This window comes from Neovison vison, chromosome 7 (genome assembly GCF_020171115.1).
Source record: "Neovison vison isolate M4711 chromosome 7, ASM_NN_V1, whole genome shotgun sequence".
Taxonomy (NCBI): Eukaryota; Metazoa; Chordata; class Mammalia; order Carnivora; family Mustelidae; genus Neogale; species Neogale vison.
The window spans coordinates 145,101,337-145,124,777 of record NC_058097.1 but is presented as its reverse complement, the minus strand read 5'-3'; the positions used below and the strand labels follow the sequence as shown (position 1 = coordinate 145,124,777).

The 23,441-nt window shown below is 46.8% G+C and overlaps 1 protein-coding gene across 1 annotated transcript in view; it reads right to left on the bottom strand.

Annotated features, from left to right (window-relative positions):
- TENM4 (teneurin transmembrane protein 4) overlaps window positions 1-23,441 on the bottom strand; it is a 379,161-nt gene that overhangs the window by 30,113 nt on the left and 325,607 nt on the right. Inside the window, exons 22-24 of the mRNA XM_044258440.1 lie at window positions 19,050-19,282; window positions 14,826-14,980; window positions 8,199-9,076 (exon numbers count right to left, since the gene is read on the bottom strand). Coding sequence (XP_044114375.1) covers window positions 8,199-9,076; window positions 14,826-14,980; window positions 19,050-19,282 — 1,266 coding nt within the window. The remainder of the gene's footprint in view (window positions 1-8,198; window positions 9,077-14,825; window positions 14,981-19,049; window positions 19,283-23,441) is intronic.

Here is a 23,441-nt window from a genome sequence, read left to right as displayed (position 1 = left end):
ACCTCCCCTCTTCTGTGTGAGGAAGGGAAAGTTCATGAATATCCATATCCTTTTAGCACCAGGCTCATCACTGTCTTTTGAGGTGGGCATTACTATTGTCATTTCACAACTGGCGAAGCTGAGGCTCAGAAAGGATATGTAACTTGCCTAAGATCACACGGCTGGTTGAGGAATATAGTCTCAAAGTCATGTCTGTCTGACCTTAAAGTCTGTGTGCTTTCACCAGGCTTCCCCGAAGAAGCAGGGAAAAACCTTTGTGTTCATCACTATGTAAAAGAAAAAATTGTTTGGCAATCTCAAATGGGTCAAGAGAACTGATAGTTTTCTCTTCGAGATGCTTTGCTTTGATACCACGGCAACTGACTTTGTAGTGATGCCAACCCCCATCTGGGAGGTACGATCAAGATGGCCAGATGACTGGCTTTTCATTATTTCGTTCCATGGATTTTTCTTCACTCCATTTTCCTGGAGCATCTTTGGAGAATGGGGAATGAAAACACATAAAACATTCATATAGTTGCTGTGAACTTGGCTCTCAGAAGAGGATCGCTAAAGGGTATCTTCACACACATTGCAAGGCTTTCTTCTTCACACTCAATATTTCACATCTCAAGCCATACTATGTTGCAGCTGGTGAGAAAAATGCCAAATTGCTTTTCTGATACTAACTTTTGCTGATTGGAATTTTTTTTTTAAAGATTTTATTTATTTATTTGACAGAGAGAAATTACAAGTAGATGGAGAGGCAGGCAGAGAGAGAGAGAGAGGGAAGCAGGCTCTCTGCTTAGCAGAGAGCCCGATGCGGGACTCGATCCCAGGACCCTGAGATCATGACCTGAGCCGAAGGCAGAGGCTTAACCCACTGAGCCACCCAGGCGCCCCTGGAATTTTTTTTTTAAGTTGGAAAATAAAGATGTGATTTTTGAGTTTCATCTATGATTGTTTCAAATGCCACTGTTGTCAACGAAAGGAACTGGATACTATATCCTCTGTGAATAAATAGAGGAGTCACAGCCCATGTATATGAATAGTTACCTTCGCCTTAGATCCCTGTAATAGATGGAATTACTACATCATCATCTTCTCAAAAGCCGTACCAGAGCTGGGAAGTTTTTGGGTTCTGCAATGGAAACTTACACCTGCTGCCTATTTCCTACAGAATTATGGCCTGCCAAAGAATTCGAGCCTTTGGGATTTCTAAGATCTGGCCCACCCTACCACTGTAGGTTTTATCTCTTGCTGATGTTGTACTTGAAGCAGTGCATCTGGTGGAAAGGATTCAGGGACATCTGTGATTGAATCCTGGCTCTGCCACTCATGTGTACAGTTTCACAGAGCCAGGCAGTGTCTGTGCTGGTTACTCTCTTTCCCCTCAGTCCCATTCTCTGCTTTTCTCTGTGACCACAGGAGCTGAACCCCACAGACCACAGCACTTGGGCCCCCTTCTGGCTTGGTTTTGGTTGGATTCAGTCAATGGTAGACAATGGCAAGAGGTGGAAGCTGGGAGGAGAAGTTTTCCTTATTCCCTATCTCCTTTGGTGCTCTAATGGTGGCTATATCTGTCCATGATTGCAGTTTCTGTGAGATATCTTTTTTTTCCTGGTTATAGCTCCCACCAGGCACTTCAGTAACAATATTCTGTTCCTGCCTCGCCTTGCCCTTAAGCCTCAGGGTTGGTCATGATTGTTCACTGTTTTTAGTACCTGGGTGCACCACCATTCTTTGTTGGTTCCCTTATCCCTTTCTCTACCTCTACAACATTTCTTTATGGAAAAGATATTTTTCCTAGGTATAGAGTTCTGGGTTGACAGCATTTTTCATTTTTGTTTTTTCCCTTTCAGCACTTCTGTCTTCCAGCTTGCATGGTTTTTGATAAGAAGTCTACTGTAATTCTTCTCTTTGTTCCTCCAAAATGCCACACCCTGCTTTCAAGATTTTCTTTTTTTTTGTATTTTGAATATATGCCTAAGATGTGTGTGTGTGTACTCTGCTTGGTGTTTTCTGAACTTTTTGGGTCTGATTTGGTGTCCATCATTACTTGTGGATAATTCTTCACCATTGTTTCTTCAAACAATTTTCAAACAAGAAAATATTTTTTCTGCCTTGTTTTTTTTTTCTTCTCTTAGAATTTGAATTCTAATTCTTAGAATCTGACTTATGATGGTTTGAGTTATGATTTTTTGACTTCATAATGTTGCAACAGTAATATGAACTCATGAGAAACCATACTTTGAACTTTTTCTTTAAAGAGGAAACTGATTTTGGTCTTTTATTTATTTATTTTTACTTTTTCATACTTTGAATTCTGATCTTCTCCCAGACTAGTAATATGCGGTATGACTCTCATGATGCTGGGCAATAGCAGCAAGCCATAGCTCCCAGTGAGCCACCTGAATCTTGAGGGTGAACAACCAGTACATTGACAACCATTCTGACAACCATTCACTTTCAGTGCAGTATTTGGTAACTTACATGAGAATTTCAACACTTTATTATCAAACAGGCTTTGTATTAGATGCTTTTGCCCAACTGTGGCTAATATAAGTGTTCTAAGCACATGAAAGTTGGGCTGGGCTAAGGATATTTGGTATGTTAGGTGAATAAGATGCATTTTTGACTTAGAGTATTTTCAACTTACAATAAGTTTGTCAGGATGTAATCCCCTTGTAAGTCAAGGAAGACCTGTGCATTCATATTAAGTCCAGATGATACTGCCTTCTAGATCTTGGATGCCCGGGTTTTGTTTTTTTTTTCACTATTTTTTTTTTCTCTTTGTATTTCAGTTTGGGTAATTTCTATTGACCCATCTTCTTTCTTTAGCTGTGTCATCTACTGATAAGCCTATCAAAGGCATTCTTCATCTCTGTAACTGGTTTTCATTCCAGATTTCCATTTGATTTTTTCTTATAGTTTCCATTTCTCTGCTAAAATTTTCCATCTGATCTTTCATATTGTTCACCTTTTCCATTAGAGCTTTTAACATAATTATAGTTATTTTAAATCCCCTAAAATATAGTTTCAACATCTGTGTCATGTCTAAGTGTGGTTCTGATGATTCCTTTGTCTCTTTGGAGTGTGCTGCCTTTTATACCCTTTTTGTATGTTCAGTTGAACATCTTCTGTAGCACACCAGAGAATAAGGTACCAGGTTTTATACATGGATATGGGCATGAGTTTCCTTCTGCTAGGATGTTAGTGAAGGGGTATGAGTCAACTTATTAGGATTTGGGCTGGCTTTGAAGTCTGATGTTTCTCTGGCTAACTTGAGTGCACTGGAGGCTTTGAGTTCTTCTAGTAATACCTTGTGTTTAGGGTGCTAAACTGGTTTGTCAGAGGAGTTTTTTTTTTTCCTCAGTGTCAACTCCATCCTAAGCTTTAGGTCCCCTGTTTATGCTGGGCCTCAGGGAATGTCTCTTTCCAGGCTCTTGTCCCTCTTCTGCCTCTTTTGCAGTAGTATTCTGCTTTCCACTGCTGTGTTTGACTCTTCAGCTAAACAGTGTTGGCATGTGGGGAGCTAGAGAGTTCTCCATGGTTCCAAATTAGCCACAGTCTTATGTATCCGTGTGTCTCAAGAGCATAGCCTCTTTTGTCCTCCTGCTCCTCTTCCTGCTGCAATTCTGGGCCCATTACATATCACTCTCCCCTCCTAACAGAGGTTAAATTCTTTTTCTCCTCCCTCATTCAGTGGCAGTGGATCTCCACCAGCACCTAAGGAGGGCAGTGTAGTTGCCCTTCTCTCCACAGATTAAGGCTTTTTAAAAAAAATTTTATTTCTTTATTTGATAGAGATCACAAGTAGGCAGAGAGGCTGGCAGAGAGAGAAGGGGAAGCAGGCTCCCCACTGAGCAGAGAGCCCGACACGGGGCTCGATCCCAGGACCCTGGGATCATGACCCAAGCCGAAGGCAGAGACACTGAGCCACCCAGGTGCCCCTGAGATTAAGGCTTTTGTTCTATATGGGAGATAAGGTGAGTCACCCAGTCAGGTCTGGGTGTAGCAGGCAGATACTTGTGCCCCTCCCCCAAGTCTACCACAGTAGATGTTTTCTTACATCTTTCCCTACTCTTTTCTGAGAGTACCTGGTTGGGCTGTGGAGAGAAGTTTGAAGAGGATGTGGGGTTTCCCACGCAGGTTCTGCAGCCTCTAATGGCTTCATACTCTCTTGTCAGTACACACTTAGCCTTCCTGAATTCGCCAGCCCCCCTAGCTGAATCCTTCTGACCAGCTGCATTGACCCCCGGTAAGGTAGTGCTCACATCTTGTCTCTCTCCTTGGATTTGGTTAGGTGGTTGCCCTGTGACCTTAGTGAAGGAGTTTAAGGGAAACTCATGAATCTACCATTTGTCTAGCTTATTCCTACTGTAAGTCTGGGAATGATGCACTTTCTAGTTCTGATATTCTCCAGCAAAATCCCAAAGCCAAGTATCTTTATTTGAGCCATTTGAATTGAAGTCTGTGTCCTGCTGGGTACACTGATAATGCTGGAGCTGGGATTTGATACTCTTCTCACTACAGCGTGTTTTTCCTCCCTTCTTTACCTCCCTTCCCTGCATTTACATTTCACTCATAAAATATTGACTGAGCACGAACTAGGTGGCAATCCCTGGCCTGAGACAGAGGTAAGTTAGTTAGGGTCTCACAGTATTTAGTGAGAGCAGAACTACGACAGGAGCTGTCATAGGACACCATGGGAGGCCAGAGCCACTTACCCCTGTGAATCTGAGGGAAGCCAGCCGCTCAGGCCCACCCAGCAAGTGAGTTTTGGAACCTGCCCCATGTTCACCACGCCATTTTCTTAGCCATCGAATGCCATCTGGCCAGGAGCCCAAGTCTGAAATTAATGATACCACACACTGGAGATGAGGAGTGCATTACAGGGCTCTTTGAGGTTTTCTGCCAGGAGAACCTGTGGGCTGAGGGGAGGAAGGACTGTGAACTCTCTAAGTCAAGTTGCTCTGCAGTATGTGATGTTTATGTTAGATGTATTATTTAATCTGTTGAAAGGATCAATAAAGCCAACTTAAAACTTGTTTCAGTAATAGCCCATGTTACAGGCAAGCCTGGGCTTTTTTTTTTAATATTAGAACATTTGGACTGGAATCCATTAAACCCTCTCAAGGAGCTACAATAGAAAATTCACTGGGGCAATGGTGCTTTGGCAAAATCTGTCAAAATCTGTGTTAAGAAACACCACAATAATGGGGTGCCTGGGTAGCTCAGTTGGGTCGAGTGTCTGACTCTTGATCTCAGCTCAGGTCTTAATCTCAGGGTAATGAGTTCAGGTCTCGTGTTGGGCCCTGTGCTGGGTGTGGAGCCTACTTAAAAACAGAAAAAAAAAAAAAAAAAAAAAAAAAAAAAGGAAAAGAAAAAAGAAACGCCGCAGTAATGATAAGACTGCAGCCTTACTTCTAGGGAGCTTCACCCTTTGTAAGTTTTGTTTTTTTTTTTTAAACATTCCATATTTATTTAGTTTGTTGATCCTCATAATGCCCCTGAAATAGGGTAGGGGAAGCTTGATTTCCGTCTGGTTGAAACCTAGGTCTGGAAATCAGCCAGCCAGTCTCTGAGTCACATGGCTAGCTATTTTTGGTGAAAATAGCTGTCTTGTACCCTGGCTTTGTTCAGTCTGAGCTGAACCATTTTTCCTTGACCCATCCTGCATGTCTTTTTCCAGGCCAGTTTGGATATTCTTGGGAACTTGACCCCTTTCCTAATTCTTACCTTGATTTTTCAGACTTGATGTTTGAGTCTGCTCCTCTGGTTTGAGTTCTGATTCTTGACTACTTTAATTGCAACTCTGGTTTGCTCCCTTGACTAGTTTCCTTCCTGCTGCTCCTAGGTACTACCTTTCACGCCCAAACAATATTTCTGTAATTACTGCTATGTCCACTCATGTTGCTTGAAATGACGAGGAAAATGATGAGGATGACGACAATGCCGATGACAGCCACAGCTATCGGTTGAGAAGTGCTGATGAGTAAAACATGGTGTTTTAAACATAGTTTATCTCATTGACGTTTTTAACGTCAGACTATCCCTATGATACAAATACTGTTTTTATCCCTACCATCCAGAGAAGTCACGGAGAACTTCGGTGAACCCACTCCGTGTCAGTGAAAGAACATGGGCCTGTGTTCCAGCTCTGCGATGCATCACTGTGTAATTTTTGACTGGTTCCTAATCTCTCTGTGCCTCAGTTCATTCATCTGTAAAAACTGTGGAGGTAATTTCTCTGGTCTGAGGTTGCCGTGAAGATGAAACTGGAAAGATCTTGGCACACAGAAGGACGTCAAGATAGTTAAGTTTCTCTTTTAATTTTAGGGCTTTCGTCTTCCATTCTCAGGGAGTGTTTTGGAATCCCAAACTTCATTTTCTAAACAGTGATTATACTACCCTTCTCTTCTTCATAAAACAACTATGACTATATATTTCTTTGAGGAGGACAGGGAGCAGGGAATGGGATCTTTTCAGGTGGAGGTCTAGGAAATGGTTTTAGATTTCAGGGTTGGTTGACAGCAACCGCTGCCCTGATCTGTAAGCATTCCGGTTGGGATTTGAAGGAGTGACCTTGGGAACTAATTGAGTGAGCCGACTTGCTCTGACAAAGAAACCCCTGTATTGGCTAAGGAGCGTATATATACGAGATTTCCATTGGGCAATGGAGGAAAATTGAATTATTTAGTGTATTTCCATTTCAATGAGTTAATCAAGATAATTGCTGTTTTCCTGGATCTTTGTCTTTCTTTGTAATTAACAAGGCCCTTGTTTGGAGACAGGAATTTAGCCAGTGAACCTTGCACGAATTACTGTGACATTTCTTTTTTTTTTTGGGTGCAAATTGTTTTAAAAATCTATTACAGATCTTTTGCCTTTGGATTCTAGGACTATGAGAAGCAGATGCTTGATCAAGCCTGAGAAAAATTTACAGTTCAAGGATTTAAATTCATTTGGGATTAACAAACTCAGCAGGAGGCAGCAGGGCGGGGCTGATGAAGCCGGAGGTCCAGCAGAAGACAGACTTAGGTTGTGATCCGGGTTCTGCCCTGTTCTCAGGATTAACAGGGAGCCTCTCTGAGCCTGTTTCTACTTCTGTAGAAAGGATACTGTCGCTCACCTTCCAGAGCTGTTACGAGGACTAAATGCAATCATGTGATTCCTAGCCCATCTCTGGGACACAAAAGTCTACTTCCTTCCCCATCTCCTGCATACCTATGGAATGGTCACACACTCAGTAGTCTTCAGTTGTTTGGGGTATGGCTAGGACCGTGAAAGAAAACACTAAAAAAAATTTGAGCAGTGAAAAGGGAAGGTACAAAGTCCATTCATTACACTAGCTCCTAGATAAAGAGCTCAGATACCCGTGTCTTTGATTCTGGCTGGGACTGGAATGAGCTGAACTTCTGGCTTTCTGACCACACCCCTCAAGAAGCCTTACCTTGGATGAGGGAAAGGGAGGTGAGCTCCTTGTGGGTGCCACAGCTGAAACCCACAGAGCCACGATAGCGCCGGGCATGGGGAGGAAGCAGTAGAATGAAACCCTGCCACACGGGAGCTGATCAAAGAACAGTTTACAACCCTCTTGGGGCAGGAGTGAAGGGTTCCATAGCCTCGTGTCCTCCCTTCTGATGTGATAGGTAATTGCGTTTGTTTCTTATTAATGATCTTGACTCATAAAGAGAAAGGTTTCATTATGTCTCAATAACAGGTTTGAGAAGCAAGGCACGGAATGCATTTCTTAAGTTCCACCCAAAGTGGTTAAAATGATAAAAAATGTTTTGAAACTTGCAGAGGTGAGTTTGGATTAAGTGGGCATCTACATGGAACTTGTCATCGTTTCTGGAAATGGTCATCTGGAGCTGCTAACACTCTGTCGAGTATGTTTCATCTCCATATTCCCTCCCTGTGGGATGTTGCGCAGGTTATTTCCATTGTACAGATGTGGGAACGGAAGCCTAAACAGATGCAAGCCTAAGCCTCCTGATGCCAAAGCTCATGCCTTTTCCACCACATCACGTTCTCGCCTAGGAGCAATTGTCTGCGACATGAACATGCAGAACACATTGTAGGTAACGGTTTGCATCCCAAATTCTGAGCCAAAATGAAATCTACCCAAAAATTAACACTCTACCAACTTACCTCTAATCGTCCAATACATCTCATGAAACAAAACTGTCAAATGCCCTTGTGGTGATACTTACTCATAAAATGTTGTCCATCCATTTTCATTGCTTTTGGTTGCCAGCAGGCCAGAGTTGCCATGGTATGTCATCATGGCCAGCTCATGTCCTTGTGTGGTCACACTCTTGAGTGCGCTGTTGGTGCCCATGGTCACCCAGTACACTTGGCCATCCGGCACCACCAGCCAGAGGGGCATCCCGGTAGAGTCCCGGCGGACATTCACCATGTTGCCGTTGTTGTCTGTGATGAGTGTGACATCACCATCTCCCGTGTAGGTGAAGTTGTACAAATAATCTCCTGTGGGCAGACTCTGGGTGTACAGATGCTTTCCACTGGTATCAAACAGGTAGAGCTCCTGGTCAATGGGTGAAGACAGCTCATACATGTTCTGGGTGTTGAGGAAGGGCTTGTTCTTCCTGATAAACCGAATTCGGATATTCCCCAGGTCAGCCACATAGAGCTCCCCGTCGGCACACACAGCCAAGGAAGACGGCGTATTCAGCTTCGCATCCTTGGCATAGCCATCATCTCCAGAGAAACAGTCACAGTTGGCATCGTTTTTACAGTCACAGCCACTGGGGGCTCCTGCAACCAGTGAGATCTCTCCGCTGGTGGTGACCTGCCGGATACGGTTGGTCTTCTTCTCGTCGGTTTCCGCAATATACAGGACTCCGTTGTGTGAGACAGCCAAAGCGGTGGCTGACTCCAGGGTTGCGTGGATGGCCACCTTGCTCAGCAGGAAATGGTCGATGCCGGGGACCTGGCAGTGCATGGGTCTCCCGGCGACAATGCGCACCTGGTGGTTTTCAGAGATCTGCAGGACCACGTTGTTGTCAAGGACGTAGAGGGAGTTGTCCATGGGGTTGATGGCTAAGTCTGTGGGCCACTCCAGGCGAACCTGCCAATGAACACAACCGGTACTCAGAGGCCTGGCAGGGTGCCCGCCACAAATCCTCCCCCAGCCTGTATAGCTCACAAGAATGTTCCCAGTGCCTTCAGACACTGTCCTGCCTGATCTCATGGTGGCCTGTCATCAACAACAGATGTCAATCCCCTGATCAGAGGGAAACATGCAAGTGCTGTCACTGAGACACCTGATGATCTCCATTAGACACACAAAACACGAAGAAGGGAATAAAAAGGAGAAAAAATAGGCAAAGAAACAAAAAAAGTAGACAGGAGATAGACTTGGGGGCCAGACAAGCCTAGGTTCAGATCCTAGCCACCCTCCCCCTCACTGTGACCTTGGGCAAGTTACTTTGCCTCTCTCAGGCTTGGATTCACCTCTGTGAAATAGGACTGACCACAGGGTCAGGTGCCCCACAGTAAGGGTGTGAATAATGACCGCTAAGGTGATGGGGGTGGGAGGGGAGATGGATGGAGTCTGGAGGCTGAGGCAGGAATTGCTCAGGTGTCTTAGAAAGACTCTACACAAACTGAGGATACGATACGCAGATGAAAGACGGCATCTCAACCCACTGGGTTCATGGATGCACATGTGCCTAGGGGCTGGGGATGTAAAGACCAAACAGCCCCGGGCCCTGACAGCTCCAGACCAGTGATTCTCAAATCTGGCCACACATTCCGATCACCTGTGGTGATTTTAGAGAGCTTTGGCACACACATCCCACCTCTGATCAGTGAACTCAGATCTCTGAGTGTGGGGCTCAGGCAGCAGCATGATTTTGAAAGCTTTCTGGGTGATCTGAATCACCAAAATCATGATTTGAATCACCAAGACTGGGAATCACAATGAAATCCTTTCTCCGCCGGGCGTGACTGATGGACCAGTGGCCCTGACACCACATGGGAGCCGGTCAGAAACACGGGATGGCAGGTCTCACCAAACCTATAAATCTGAAACTGAATTTCAACAGAACCCCTGGATGGCTCCTGCGCACACTCAGGTTTGTGACTCCCTGCTCGAGATAACGGTTTCTAGAGCCTCAGAGAACAGGTCCTCCTGGAAGAGATTCGAGAAGGTGGTCCAGGGAATGAGGGGTTTTCTGAGGTCCTGGGGCCCATGCCTGAGCCTCCTCTGCGCCAGGCTGGGAAGCTGGCAGGGATGACGGGGAGCTTTTGGACACCCCGGGGAAGCTGCTGGCAGGGTCTGAGGTGAGGAATGCTTTGTTGGTGGACGTGGAGGCTGGGTTGTTGGATTTAGCCCTCTGGGAGGTGACTGCCCTAAGGGAAGCCACTTGCCAGCTGTGTCCCCAAGGGGTCATCCAGCCACACTGCACACGGGCTGGAAGTGTTACCTCCAGCTGATTTGCGTACCTTGCTCCTAGGGACTCTTTGCCTTACGTTCCTGAGCGCCCTACAAACACTCGACATTCTGTCCAATTTCAGACTTGCTTAAATACGCATATTACTTTAGATAAGAGATTTCTCTCTCAGGAATTCACTCTTGAACACCCTTGTCTGCGAGAGTGTACATCACAGCCATCTTTAATAATGGCAAACAACTGCCACCAACTCAAATGCCCAATGACAGAGAACTGGCCAAATAAATGATAGTATTTAGTTCGCCCATAAGGAGGAATACTCCGGGTAGCCATTAAAAGCACTAATGTTATGGATGGATATTTAATGACACGGGAAAATGCTTGTTATGTATTAGTTGAAAAGAACAGGTTACAGAATTGTAAGCACAGTGTGATCCCAACTGGGGGAAACATGGCAACCACAAATTAGATAAATTACAGACAGAGGGGAGATTAAAAGCTTGGGGGTTATACATCAAAATGTTAACCACACTCAGGTTTGTGGTAGTTTTAACTTTCTTCTCTGTAATTTTTAACTTTTTTACATTCTCTATAGTGTCCATGTTGTGGTTTACTATTATAAAAAGAAACATCAGCAAATTACATACATGTGAGATGTGGCCACCTCCATCGGACCCTTCAGTTCAGGGCCTTCCTCAGGCCCTGCTTCCTGATCTGTCTCCTGCCTCCCAGCTGGGGCCCCTTGGCCCCCCACAGAGCCCAGCAAGTTGGAGCTAGAGCTGGCCGGAGGCGCTCCTTCCCACTTCCTAGTGCTCTCTGGAGCACAGCATCACAGCAGCCCTTGGCTGCATCAAGAACAGTTTACTCTAAAGTGACAGGGGAATTTTCAATTTCCTAAAACCCATTTCTTGTCAACACTGGCTGCTAAATATTTTATGCCTTTTGGTCCTCTGGCACCTTGGGGACCTGCTTGCCCAGACCTTTCTGCCAGTCATTATGATGAAAAGATGGCTCCCTGATGGGTGGGTGGGGAGGGGGGAGGAGGAGAAGGAAAAGGGGCAGCAATGAAGAGCAAACGCTTTCCTGCTCTCTCCCTCCTTCCTGCTGCGTGCACAGAGGCACCTGGGAAAGAAGGAACGGTGCTCTTGGAGTCTGTCCTCGCTCTGTCACGGAGCCCGTGTGAGGGGGAGCAGACCAAGCACACAAGCTTCTCTGATTTCACCTCCTAGGACTGACCTCCTCGCTAAGACTCAATATACCCATCACCACCAGGGAGGAATGATTCTTTAGAATTCCTGTGGGTCCCTCTGGCTCCCGTGTTCTGTGGTCCTGAGAGGGGATGGAGCTCCCTCTCCCCCGTCCTCCTGAATATTCTGTACCTTCATCAAAGCACTCTGAGATGACTGCCTTGTTGCAGGAATCTGTTCTCAGAGAATGGGTTGCCAAATGGATGAATGAATGAATGAATGACTGGTGAATGGCATGGGGAGCGCCAGGGATCTGAGGCCAGGACAGCTCACTTCTTGTCTCAGTCCCACAGTTACTAAAGGTGTGAGTGACTTAAAGACTTTGAACTTCTTTCCTCATCTGTAAATGGAGGTAATAAATATTACAAAAAGTAATTGTGAGGATCAAACAAGACACTGTATAAGGAGTTTCTTTGCAAATTATAATGGGAATGAATATTTACAGCTTGTTATTGGCTGCCAGGCACTGTGCTAGGCAAGTTATGTTCATGATTTCATCTCAAAATTCACTTCCACACCCCTGATAGAACCTAGCATTAGGCTCTGTATGTATAACTGCATTTTTTTTTAAACCCACCAAGCCTCAGTTTCCTTATCTGTAAAATGGGGTAGACAAACCCCTTGGGATTTATTGTGTGTGACAGCTAAGTAAGAAAAGCGAAGTCACACTTGCTGTAGAAATGGGCTGTATTCCCATTTCTAACAGTGCCTGGCACATGCTAAGTTCTCAAGAAATCATTTTGGAACCTCTATACAGAGTCATACTCTGTAGCCTGCTGAGCTAGGAATAAAGTCCCTCTTTCGACAGGGTTGCAACATTTTCCATTCCTTCTCTACTCTATGCCTCCCTTGAGTTTCTCCTCGGTCCTGGTCTTCATCTCCTTCCAGGGGAGCTGAGTTCCTTGGTTTGCTGCTTTGGACTCTTGCCTCTGAGCTGTGTTCCTGGCTCTCTGGCTTATCACCCCGCTCCTGGGGGCCAGTGAAAAACCTAGAGTGTTTGTACAAAAGAACTCTCAGAATGAAAGCCAGTACCCCACCCACATGTGCATATAAAAATATCAACCCATGGGGTGCCTGGGTGGCTCAGGGGGTTAAGCCTCTGCCTTCGGCTCAGGTCATGATCTCAGGGTCCTGGGATCGAGCCCCACATTGGGCTCTCTGCTGAGCAGGGAGCCTGTTTCCCCCTCTTTCTCTGCCTGCCTCTCTGCCTACTTGTGATCTTGGTCTGTTGAATAAATAAATAAATAAAATCTTCAAAAAAAAAAAAAAATCAGTCCGTGTCTGGAAAGTCTGAGAATTCCATGCTTCGCTTTAGATGAGGGTAGCGAGGACCAGGGGCAAGGGGACTGTGGTCCCAGATTTCCAAAGCTGAGTGTGGGTTTTTCCCACTCCACTCTGCCTGTTGTCTTCCAAGCCTTGGATCCGGCTGCTTGGCAGCACCTCTAACTAAAGTTAAACAGCTTTCCAGCATGTGGACTGAACACGGTCAGTGCCCGAGCTGGCTGGTGCAGGGCCCATGTTGAGAATTGAAAATACTCGCGTGCACATCCTCAGGCTGTGGCAGCTTCCTGACGGGTAATTCAAGCTTGCTCACGGGCCGGAGAGGGAAATTCTCGAGCCAGCAAGGGGAAGCAGGCCAAACTGGGGAGACGAGTGGCAGAAAACAGATTCTATCCGGGAGCATAACAATCACATTAGCTGGTGCAGAGGAAAACCACACCAGCAACGGAAAGGGGTGTGAGGCGCGTGCTGGGATGACCGGCGACAGCTGGGGAGCCCTGGGGACGGTGCTCCACGACGCATGCCACTAACAGGCAGGCAGGCACGACCGGTCAGGCCTCCCCACCTCTGAGGCCTGCAGAGCATGGGGAGCAGGTCAGCAGTCCGTGGAACAGGGCCTCTGTGCAGGGGGTTTAAAAAGCTAAGTGAGGTTCCTGCTGACACCAGCCTGCAATTTAATGTAATTCCTGCCTTCCTTTTTCCCTTGGTTTTTCTAATGTTGGCAAGAAGGATGTTCACTGATTCAGCTCCGGGCAGGCCCTGCCAAAGGATCTAGTAGTAAAGGACACTTTCCTTGCCAAGACATTGCGGGACAAACTAAGGACACGCTGAACAGTCACTGGGTCTACCCTGGGTTCCCAGCGTTTCCCTGCTAAGGTCTAAACTCTCTGGCATGGTACGGGAAAGTCCTTCCCTAACTGGCCCCAAATCATGCTTCCAGTTTCAACTTGCTTTGTTATCCCAAGAACTCTAGGCTCAGGCATTCAACCTTCCAATGGTCCTTGACCGTTCCAGGCCCATTCATATCTCTGTGCCTTTGCACATGCTGTTCCCTTTGTATGAGATGCCTCTGTTCTTCCTTGCCAAGCAGCAACCCCTATTTCACTTTCAAGATCGTGCATAAACTACACTTCCTTTATGAAAGTGGGCGCTAGAACTTCTCTTTATTGACCGCCTTGGAAGAGCCAAGCAATGCTAGAGCCCTTTATGCTCATGTTTTCTCCAAGCCATCCTGCCAGGCTGAAGTCAATGATTTCCATTTTAAAGATATAAAAAGGGAGGTTCAAAGGACTTCAGGACGGGTGCCTGCGTGGCTCATTGGGTCAAAGGACTTTAGGAACTTGTCTAAAGTTACTCAGCTCATGAGTGGCAAGGGTAGGATTCAATCAGTAAGTCACCAAATACTGGTTATACTCTTACCCTGTACAAACCAAGCACTCTGGTTACAGCAGAGGAAAAGATGGACAGAATTCCTGTATAGGAATTCCAGTATAGGAAGAGAAAAGACAATGTCCAGGCACTGTACTGTACTGTAAGTGCTTCCACAGAGGGAATTCACAGGCAGCTATGGATTTAAATTCATACCACATGAATCCCTGTGGCCTTTGAAACTTCCTTAGGCAGATTTCTTCACTGTCCTCTGAGCTCCCTCTGTCACCCACCCGTCACCTGAAGGTGAACTCCTAGAGCACCAAGCTATGCCCTACTCATCTCTGTGTCCTTAGTGGTTTTCCCAGGCCCAGCACCAAGAGTGTACTCTTTCCCCCTGTCCCCAGGAGTGTACTCTTAAAGCATTAGTGTGGTAAAAAGACGGGGGGCCGGTGGAGGGCTGGGTATCAGATGAGAGGATGAGCGTGCAACCCTAGGGCTCTAGCAGGCGAAGCTTTCTCCTTACCTGAGAAATATCCATGACAGAGTCACAGCTGAGGGGCCGGGCCGAGGTGAGATCATTGGAGCCCAGCAGGGTGGAGATGACCCCATTCTGATCAATGCGTCTGATCATGGTACCATCCACAAAGTAAATCAACCCAGACTTGTCCACTGTGATGCCTGGGAAAAAGAAGCCGAAAAAGGGAATTCAGTGTAAGAGGTGGTAAAAACCTACATGGTCAGGAAGCCTTCCAGGCTGATGGAGAACCTCCCCTCTGTGATTTGATGACATCCTCTCCATGGGATTCATTCCCGTTCTAAAGGCCTAAAGACAGAGGCCCAGGGGCTAGGGGGACTTGTTCAGAGCAGGGATTAGAACTTGAGTCTTCTGATTCTCCAGGGCTCAGGTCCTTCCACCTTACTGCCTCTGGAGACTTTTACCTATCAGCTTAGCTAGCTGCCAAAACCCGACTCCTGCTTCTGGGGATTTGTCAAGCATCAGAGGTAGCAGTAAGGAGAACCTTCTTCAATGTCAAAACTGTGAATTCCTTAAGTTAACCTACTTATGAAGGCTTATAATTATAATAATCAAATCCCCTTTTTGGTAACAATTTTTCTTTTCTCACAAGGTAATCATCCCTCTTGTTTTTTGATTCTGATTTTATTTTTACCAGTTATTATAGATGTATAGAGCCTAAGCATGAAACCTTTGGATATGTATAGTGAGTACGGGTGAGATAAATGTCTAAAAAAAGGCACGTGGACGACAGCAGTCTGAATTCACCATTCATTTTCTCCATGACCAGCTGTGTGACCTTGGGCAAGTCACTGGATGTCTCTGCATTTGTATTCTCAGCTCTTCAATGAAGGGATTGTTCTAAATTTATACTTCTCACTCCTGGATATGTGTATGAATCACCCGGGCATTTTCTATTATGTACCCCACAGGGAGCTGGTTCAGAAAACCTCAGGCGGAGCCTGAAGATCTGCTTGTACTTGGACAAGCACCTCGGGTGATAATGAGGTAAAACAAAGCTTGCGAATCCCTCTGATAAATCCATGCTTCTTAACCAGTGATATATATCAGCATCACCAGAAGTTTTTAATTTTTCCCAGCACATACTTGCTTGGCTTCACTCCTGGAAATACTAATTCTCGGGGTGGCTGGGACTGGGACCAAGATATGTTTTATCGTGGGTGATCCTGATTTCTACCCCAAGAGTTAGACATGGCCCTACCAAACTGAGAGCTGCTCAGGGGTGCTGGGGCTGGGAGACAGATGAGATGCATCCCCCCTACACACACAGGGAACACAGAGGCTTAGGTGTGGAGGGCGGGAATGAGTCAGTGCCTGGCATAGGGCCCTGCGGGGTGCCCCAGGGAGTGACACGATGAAGTAAAGGAGATTCCTGTCAGTTGTGTTCTGTTTAGGCTTCTCTGGGCACTGAAATGAAAGAAGGGGTGGGGAAAAGCTTCCCGGAGAGAGAGGCTCTTGCAAGAGAGAACTTTCCAGTTGTAGGACCTTGGCCATGTCACCTCACCGAGTCCAGCTTCCTCATCAACAAAACGGGGACAGTAGCAGCTGACTTGTAACAGTCCTCAGTAACAGTGAGTGAGAATGCTGAGAACTTGACCTGTGCTCTGTGGAGGCCCTTGCTCTCGGGGTCCACGGGTCCAGGACTGGGGTGGTTTCAGACACCTCAGGGCCTCTGTGTGATGAAGCGTTCCCGGAGCCGTAGTTCTGTCCACCCCCTCGTTAGGCTGCTCAGGGCGGAGGGCAATTTCACACAGAGGACAAGGCAGCCTTCAAGCAGGGACGCCTTTCTTCTGTCCCTGCCTAGAGTGTAAATTAATTGCATTCTGTAAGTTCCGGACAGGAGTTTTCTTGTCTGCCTGGCTATGCTCTGTCTCTCTCTTCCATCTGCTGGGACGGATGAGTGCTCTGTGAACAATCGGGCCGCTTGTTTACAAAGTTGACTGCACAGGCTAACAGAAGTGATCTGCCCCTGATTAATTACTTCAGATTTTTCTCCTTTTGTTGTGCTAAATAGGTGGGCATCTCTTCCCCTCCCTGCTGTGAAGTGTCTGCATACCATGGCACCCCTGCCATTTCTCTCTGGGTTAATTACAGACTTTTGGGCAATTTCACTGCCGTTCCATCTGGGTGCCTACATGCGTGCCTCCGTGTGTGTCCATCTGTGTGTACAGAACACACGTGTGTGGGGCGGGCAAACAAGAAAGACCTGGAGAGAATAACCTTTGCAGAAAAAAAAAAACATTTAAATCTAAGAGAATAGAATGCTGTCACTGAACGTGGTCTTGGGGATCCATGGAGCCCATTCTGCTCATTTGCCAATGAGAAAAATGAGGCCCAAAGGAGGAGGTCAGAGGCCAGGGAGCGGCAAGACTAAATCGTGATGCAGGATCCCTAAGTACCGGCCAGGTTTTCTTTCCACTGTAGGCCACTGCTCAGGGTTTGGAAATCGTGACTGGGACCACCAAAGTCCCAGTACCTACCCCACAGTGACCACCTGACCAGTCCCGGTATTGACAGATGTGATGAGATCATACACGATATGGCCTGGTAACATAATGTATATAATAGAACAACTGTAATAGAAGCCACTCTTTATGAGATGTCTCTCAGGTGCCCGGAACCACTGAACTAAGCGTTTTCACTCCTGATCAGATTTCATCTGTACTATGTGCGGTAGTACATTCCTATTTCATAGACGAGGAAACTGTGGTTCAGACAGGGTAAGCAACTCACCCCAACGCACACGGCTATGAGGTGACAGGGACTGGATCTGAATACAGAACCGCCTGATTTCACTAGGGTCTAGGGCTTGGACTGGAAAGTGCATATGCCAACTGCATTTTACCAACCGCTTTCACAGACATTAATTCCATTCACTAGGGGCATAGCTGGGTCTAGGAGAGGCCCTGAAATCTGGCACTATTTACTTATACTATCACCTGTGACCTTTTTGTGGGGTATCATATGAAAATATATTCATTTTGACCCTCAGAACAATCCTAGGAGGTGGACACACATGGTATTAATGTCCCTATTTTATTAATGGGGACGCTGAGGCTTAGACACTACGGGTGATCATCTTTATGGCTGCACACAGCGGATGCTTTGTCGATGAAGGTTGATAATGACAGCTTCTCCCCTAAAAAGCCTTCCCTGTATTCTAGGCACAGAATTTGGAGTCCTGGGATGCCTGGGTGGCTCAGTCGGTTAAGCGGCTGCCTTCAGCTCAGGTCATGATCTCAGGGTCCTGGGATCGAGTCTCACGTTGGGCTCCTCGCTCTGCAGGGAGCCTGCTTCTCGCTCTGCCTCTGCCTGCCACTCTGCCTGCCTATACTCTGTCTCTCTGACAAATAAAAAAAATAAAATATTAAAAAAAAAAAAAAGAATTCAGAGTCCCTCACAGAGGTCTCCTTGCTTCTCAGGGAGAAGCTCCTCTTCCTCTCTCCCACCTCAGTGGTGCACGTTCAAGTCTTACTTCTGCTCCACTGAACTTATCTATGCATCCATAGTACACTGCACACTCAGTGAACACTTGCTGAATAAGCGAATGAAAAACTGTAATTGTGAAAGACTTTTTGAAGGACTCAAAGCTAAAGCCTGCAGTTAACCCTTCCCACCACACGTGAGCGCCTACAGAGATGATGCGCTGCAATGTTTTGATAAAACAGTAACATGAGAGAGAGCATAGATATCCAACAGCAGGGGACTGATGAGTGAAGGACGGGACATCCATTTGATGGAATGCTGTATGGCCACAGAAAATGAGGACAGAGAAGACTAATAGCATGGAGAAATGTTCGTGATGTATCCGTGAGGGGAAGAAACTATTAAAATAGTTTGTTTAATGTGACCTCAGTTTTGTCTGATTTTGGTGAGCACACAAACACATGCATAGCAGCACACAGAAGAAAGGCTAGAAGGAAAGAAAGGAAATGTCACCCGGGAATATTTCTGACAGGTGGAATTGTGACAATTTTAAGTTTTCTCTGTAGGCTTCCTAGTATTTTCCAAAATGCTTTCGCAAGGACAAACATGTATTTCTTTTGAAAATGGAGTGGGTATGAAGCGTGAATTTTGCTCTCACATGGGGCTGATTTATAATTTTTTTCCAATTCTAAGCCCGAGTGGGAAGCTGGACTCCTCACTCCTGAGGAGTTAATGAACAGGGCCCCCATCAATGTCACTGATTGTGTTTAAAAGGCAAGGTCTTACCTCTGGGGTTCGTGAGTGTGGCTTCGGTGGCCTTGCCACCATCCCCGCAGCGAGTGTCATCGAAGGGGAGGCACTGGTCACCTGTCCCCGCGACCACTTCAGAGTTCTTGACGAGGTCCTTCACCACAACAGTGGACTTGATCTTAAAGACCCGCCGGCTGTTGGTATCCGAGAGGAAGACAGCCCCACTCATGGGGTCTGTGGTCAAGTAGTATTTATGTGCTGGGCTGTGACTGCGAGATAAGGACACACAGTTGGTGAGCACTTTCTTTCTCCCCATCAGGGGACCACAGAGGTATAACTTGAATCCAAGCAAAAAGTCACCTGGGGATGATGTCCCTCTTTTGGGTGAGGGTTCTGCAATTTTTCTGACCCCCGTGGTTGGCTTCACTCCCTGTCTTACCTAACTGTTAATACAAAAAAGCTCTTGCCAATGACCGCAATGCCCACCCAGTGCCCTGTCCATAAGAGGGGCTCAACTCGTGTTTTCTTAAAAGGATTATCAGGGAGGCTGATGGTGGGTGGCCTGTAAAGCCAAGCCAGAAACGCTAGAGGGCTTGCCTCTAAAAAACAAACAAACAAACAAACAAACAAACAAACAAAACCACCACACTCCAAGAGTTCAAAACACAAGCCCTTCTTCCCTGAGTCTGTACTGCAGCCCTACCCCATCAGCCTCAAGACCCAACTGACTCAGGCCAGTCGGAACTGGCCAGCTCTGACGCTCAGTCAGGGGCAACAGAGTCTTCTGTTACTCAGGCCTACCTTATACTCATCAGGAGCTCAGGAGTCTCCCTTCTGTGGTTAGATACAAGGAATTGCAGTTTGAGTTTGTAATTTGCAGCAACACCCAAGGAAAAAATTAATAAAACAAGACAGTAGTTCTGGTGATGGTTCTGTTTCTGGAAGTCAGTCCTAAAGACAAGGCGCTGCCAACAGAGGGAAGCAGAGGCAGACCGCGACCATATGGAGGATGGCAGAGACAAGGCACTGGCCCTGAGCACAAGGCAGGAGAAAAGCACAAGTTCTGGAATCAAATCAGTCTGGGTTCCAAATCTGGCTCTGTCATTTCCAGGTTCTAAAACCTAGGCAAGGTAGCTGGCCTTCTGAGCCTCAAGTTTTATTCATCTGCACAATGGGGTATGAACATCTACCTTGTTGGTGTACTGAGAAAAATCATATAAAACCATAGGTTAAGAATATTTAGCATAGTGCATGGCACATCGTAGATACTCAATAATCTTAACTGTTCTTTTGGTTCCTAGTCATTATGTTTTTTTTCACAGTTGGAGAGAACTCCCTAATTAAACCCGGGTTGTCTATCACATGGTACTGCTTTATAATTTCTTCCAAGTCTAGGCCAGACTGGAGCTGGACTCCTAAGTCCTGGAAAGCTGGTTTTCCATTCCCGTGCATGGCCTCGTCATTCCTGGGGCCTCAAGCTGCATCTTAATACTGGTTACTGCTTCCAAGTCTTCGGAAAGTCTTCTGATTAAAGGGACTCTCCCTCTGTTCAGGTTGGATGGCCTGGCACTGGCCACTTTCACTGGATGGTGGGATGCAAACCATGCTGGGGACTCAGAGGGCGACTGAGCAGTGCCTAGAGCCCCAGCAAAGCAGGGGCACAGTACACAGTACAGGATGCAAGTACGAGAATCAGGAAAGTCTAGAAGGAAGTGATTTTATGTTTTATCAGACTTATTGGTTGGTTTTGGCTCCTTTTGAAAAACAATATTTTATTTTATAGATTGGTGGTTTTTGAATCACACATGAAGACGGGGGGAGAGGGGCATCATCATCTTTTCAGCGTCAGGGTCTACGAAGGTCTTAATCTGGCCCCAACTGGCTGTCTTCACAACCATCCCTTGCTTTGGGCGTTGTCTTGGGGACTGGCAGATTCTCAACAGGGCCAGATTCCCAGACCCAACATATGCTCACTTTATTTTCTCTCCTTGAGTTGACTAAGATGACATGACTTTCTGCAACTGTCCTTCCTCTCTAGACCTAATGTGACTGTCCCCTCACCTCATCCTTCTCAAATAATAGGAAGATCTCTTTGCCTGCAGCCTGGGTCCTCTCCAGGCCATTCTTCCTTGTTCTAACCCAAACACTGTCACATCACCCCAGTGCCAACACCCTCCCTTCCAGGACGCCCCATGGCTTCTAGGCCAAGTTCGGACTCCGCAGCCAAGCAACACACAGGGCCCTTCACATGCAGCCACTGCCTTACCTCCCCAGCCTCCTCCCAGAAGACGCCCTGGACTGTATCACCTTGTTTCCCCCGCACCTCCACACCTCTCTGTACCTGTCATCCCCGCTCTGTGGAATGTTCTGTCCCCCTTCCCTCTTCAGCCTGCTGAACTTCTACCCATTCTTCAGGTGTCAGCTCAATGGTGCCTTTTCTGGCAAAACCTTCCCTGATCCCTGTGTGTGTGGAAATTCATATCTGCTCCGAACTGGGTAACAGGACACTTCACATAATGCTGTTGCTATTTATTCATGAGGCTGCCTCCCAAATCGGACAGCCAGCACTTGAAGGGAAGAGACGGGAGTTGATTTGGTTTTGTATTCCCCATGTTCAGCTTGGTGCCTTCCAAGGTATACCAGCCACTTGCTTTAAATGGACGGCATCTCCATTTTGAACTTATTTATTTTCATTCAAATTACTTGGTGTTTCTTTTACTTCTCTTTTGGGGGAAACTGATAACAGCAGAGATGTCCTGTTTGTCTTGAAATGCCCCCTGAGACTCTGCCCACAACGCAGCACAGAGGTAATCTCCCCAGATGACGCGGATTCTGGCTAAACAAAACCGCAGCCACATTAGAGCCCACTCTGCGACGCGGGGCAGCCTCGGTCTGGGCAGCCTCGATCTGCTTTCCTGACGACAGCTGTGAGGCGGGAGGGGGATCGTCTCATTTCTTTGTGCATCACCCAGGACAAACTTTGCCATCCACCTTGGCAGAAAATGTGTCCTGGAGGGAGTAGGGTGGCGGCCCTGTCCTCTGAGGTTCGCCCCTGGGTTTCTGGCTCACGTCTCCTTGCAGCGACCCAGGGACGTGTCCCTCATGTTCAGTTTCCCAGCTCAGTGAATTCCAGAAGGTGGTGGCACTGGCAGGCCTGTCCCAGAGAGTCTGAAAGAGCTGTGGCCCAGCTTTTGTGCCCAAGGACATATTTGCAGTTTGGTGGTCCGGGAAGTGTAGGGAAAGAATGCTAGAAGATGTGGGTTCTCATTTGAGCAAGTCACCTACATCACTCAAATTGTAAGTCCCTTGGCTGTCAGCCGATGAAGGTCCTGCTCTGCCTGGCCCACAGGCTGGTCACCAGGATCAAATGAAAGGATACATCTCAACGGCCCTTTCTCTTAGACAGTCTTCAGGGTCCTGTTTCCTCATGCTACCTGCCCAGGGAGCAGCAGCCGGACCTCTGCCTGGGGCAGGACCCCCGTTCAGTGGGGGCAGAGCTTGCAGAGATGACTGTCGCTGTTAGAAAGCATCTGCTACCACCTCTGGGGGCTTGTTCTGTTCCAGACACCAGCCCAGTGCTTTATACACATAACCTGACCCTCTGCATAATTACTGTGTAAGGCAGGGGCTTGTTTTTTTTTTTTTTTTTAATTTTCTTATGATTTTCTTTTCTTTCTTTCTTTTTTAATGTGAGGTTGCTTACATTTCTTTTTTTTTCCAATTTATTTATTTTCAGAAAAACAGTATTCATTATTTTTTCACCACACCCAGTGCTCCATGCAAGCTGTGCCCTCTATAATACCCACCACCTGGTACCCCAACCTCCCACCCCCCCGCCACTTCAAACCCCTCAGATTGTTTTTCAGAGTCCATAGTCTCTCATGGTTCATCTCCCCTTCCAATTTACCCAAAAGCACATACCCTCCCCAATGTCCATAACCTTACCCCCCTTCTCCCAACCCCCCTCCCCCCAGCAACCCACAGTTTGTTTTTTAGAAATATATATATTTCAGAAAACTGAGGCTACCAGAGGTGAAGGGACTCGACCAGGGCCAGAGACTGATGAGCGGCAGGATGGGTTTCCAATCATGCCAATGGGTTTCCAATCCTGGATTGGTCCAATCCTCTTGACCAAAGGCCGTGTTCTTCCTATTTGCCCACACTGCCTCTCAGGGCCTACAAAGTGCCCTGCCCTTTCCCACCAGGGAGCACCTGACTGTGTGCTGAGAGCCAGCTCCAGCATCATCTCATCTGTCTCATGTGTAACGCCATCCCTGAATTCCCAGCCCTGCTTTCCTCCACTGGATAACTGGCCACGTCCTTCCTGGTGCCCCTAGGCCCGCAGCAGATTACTGTAAGTACTGTGGCACCTCAAGACACTTCCGTTTAGTTTGCCTCCTCAACGACATCTTGAACTCTTTAAGAGCA